We start from the raw sequence: 2,864 nt of genomic DNA on the forward strand, positions 1-2,864 counted from the left end.
GGGGTGCGGGCCCCCTGCACCCATAAAATCACAGCTTTTGAGGTGGAGGCAATAAGCAGCCGAAGATGGGTTGGGTTGTGCTGTGCTGGGAGGGATCTGGGACTCACTGTGGTGAAGCTGTTGGTAGGACAGGAGGGGACAACTGCATGCAGGTCAGAAGTTACCCATTGTGTGCCACCATGAGCTGAGGGTCATTACATGTCTGTGACAACAGCCAAATGTACTTCGTAACACTTGGTCCCTAGGAGTCATAAAATCACAGAATTGTAAGGATTGGAAGGGACCTCAGGAGATCATCTAGTCCAACCCCCAAAATCTCATGTTTTGGTTTGCAGCAACTTTCCTGTCTGTTTTCCTCTGGAAAACAACATTCCCTTCACCGTGTCAAGGGAAAAGAAAGTTTGGCCCTTATTTTTGGAGGCCCTTATTCCCCATGTGTGACAGAGAGGTGTTTCCAACCTTGAGCCCGGCTCCCATCGGCGTGTTCTAAGCGGGTGGCTTGCTCATTTTGCCTGTCTGAGATGGCTGGCAGCTACATGTGCTGCTTTATTTCCCACAGGCTCCTGCTTCTGGGTCGCCGTCCTGGACGGCAACGTGGTGGGGATCGTGGCAGCTCGGGGCAACGAGGAGGACAACACGGTGGAGCTGCGCCGCATGTCCGTCGACTCCAACTACCGCGGCAAAGGGATTGCCAAGGCCCTGGGCCGCAAAGTGCTGGAATTTGCCATGCTCAACAACTATTCCTCCGTCGTGCTGGGAACCACGGCCGTGAAGATGGCATCCCACAAGCTCTACGAGTCCTTGGGGTTCAAGCACATGGGTGTTGTTGAACATTATGCCCTGCCGGGGATGACACGCTCCTTACTGGAGAGAATGTTTTTCCAGGTCCGCTACCACCGCTACCGCCTGCAGCTGCGGGAAGAATAAAAAAAACCCAACCAACCAAATGAAAAAAAATAAAAAAAATTGTTTTCCTCCTCTTCCCCCTTCAAAAATAATGAATTGCCCTTCTAATTCTTGTCACTGTTGATTTTCCACTTTTGGGTTGAGTTTTTGTTCCCTCATGTCATGTTTTGGTTTGCTCCGTGCAGCTCGATCGCCCGGCCGAGCCGCGCTCCTTCCTCGCGTGCTGCAGGTGGTGGTGCTGGCAGCCCTGCGACCCGGGGGAGCGGAGCAGAGCGAAGCGAAGCAAAGCGGTGGCCTCTCCTTCCCAGGTACCTCCGTAAAGCACAGAAACTTTAACTGCAAAATAGTACCACTGCTCTGATGTACATAGTCTTCTCCTTTTCCAAATGTAAGATAACATAGTGATGCATTCGTAATAGTGCAGAAATATTACTTGAATGCAGTTTTCAGTATTTCATGCACCAGTAAGTAGAATATACATTTGTCTTACTGTTATTTACTGGTTAATAGTTTTCAAAGAAAAGGTGGGGGGCAAACCCCCCTCCCTTGCCCCCAACCCGCTTGCTACAATGCATGAAGAGGAAAGCGCGTGCACGCACTCGCACACATCGCACTGCCGCCACGGCACTGGTGTTGCACTTTTTTTTGGATGTGCCTCATCCTGCCAAATGTCTGAGAGACCCTGGGTGCATCCGGTAACCATGACTCCGCTCCATTCCCGCCCTCCTTCCTAAGCCAGCACAGACTCGGACCGGCTGAACTCTGAGCCCCGTTGTACCATAGCGTGAAGTTAAGATCAAACCTAAGTATCTCCTGCGCTGTTCCGTAGCCACGCGTAACCTGCAGTCCTGGGCCAGACTCCGCATGTGCGTTGGGACTGTCTCCTTGCTGCCTTTTGGGGTTTTTTGTTTGTTTGTTTGTTTGTTTCTTTAATTTTATTTTTAAGGGGGTTTTTTATGTTGTCGTTGTTGTTATTATTTTTAGTTTTGGCTTTTGCTGAATGGTGTCATTGAGGCGTAATGGAGGCTGCCGTTCCTATGGCAACGCATTTGCACATTAATGTGCACACCAAATCTAACCACTTCAGAGAAGCAACGTGTGACAGATAATAGCATTTTGGGGAGTGGCGGGGTGGGGGGGAAGTGTACTTATTATCTTAACCAACTGCTTGTTTGATAAATGTAGATGGCCTCACTGCAGCCTTCCATCAAAGGTAATTAACTGCTTTAATGATGTCAGATTTGTGAATTGTACAATGCAAAAAGCAATGCAAAGCAGATTCGGCATGTGTCTGTACCCGGTATGTATGTACAGTGCCTGCCAACTAAAGAATAACCAAGACTTACAGCTTCTTCTAGCCTGAGATATCAACTTTTATAACTTATTTAAACAAATAGCAACTTTGCATGAATTACATCTTGGGGGAAAAAGAAGATCAGTAGGTTTTAATTTTTAAAATGTGGTATCAGAAGGATAAAGAAAACCATTTCTGGCTGCACTTAATTTGGGGTGGGTGGAGGGGTTCAGCTATGTTAATACATTTAAAGGGAAAACCCCTTTAATTTAGTTCCGGGGGAGGGGGGGGAAGTTACTGTTTTATGAAGTATTATGCGTGTGTAGGGGGAGAAAAAAAAAGCCACCTATCAAGATGAACTTGATGGAAGGGTAGAGTGAGTGTTAACCACGCTTGCACTTACAAATGTAACAGAAGCATCAGCAGGAGAGTCCCGGCAGGGAGGTGGCGTGGGGCACACAGCGGGGAGCAGCCGTGGGGTGGTCGGGACCCACGTGGCATGGACCCACGCGTGGGTTGCTGCCTGCGTCTCGCTCCTGCTGAGAGCTGCCCTTTCCTCTCCAGCCAAAAGCTTTCCCAGCACTGAGACATGACCAGTGGCACTGAATCCCATCCTCGCTGGGGCCCCGGACCCGGCACCGATTCCAGGGATGGAGGGAGGAGC

General features: G+C 49.4%; 1 protein-coding gene across 1 annotated transcript; it reads left to right on the plus strand.

Annotated features, from left to right (window-relative positions):
- Positions 1-559: 559 nt before the first annotated feature.
- Positions 560-960, plus strand: LOC104520539 (N-acetylaspartate synthetase; the record flags this gene model as incomplete). Its single annotated transcript, XM_010162257.1, has 1 exon — positions 560-960. A coding segment is annotated over one exon (368 nt), but the record flags the coding sequence as incomplete, so codon positions are not given.
- Between the last annotated feature and the right edge of the window lie 1,904 nt (positions 961-2,864).

This window comes from Antrostomus carolinensis, unplaced genomic scaffold, assembly GCF_000700745.2.
Source record: "Antrostomus carolinensis isolate BGI_N321 unplaced genomic scaffold, ASM70074v2 scaffold45060, whole genome shotgun sequence".
In the NCBI taxonomy this organism is placed as follows: Eukaryota; Metazoa; Chordata; class Aves; order Caprimulgiformes; family Caprimulgidae; genus Antrostomus; species Antrostomus carolinensis.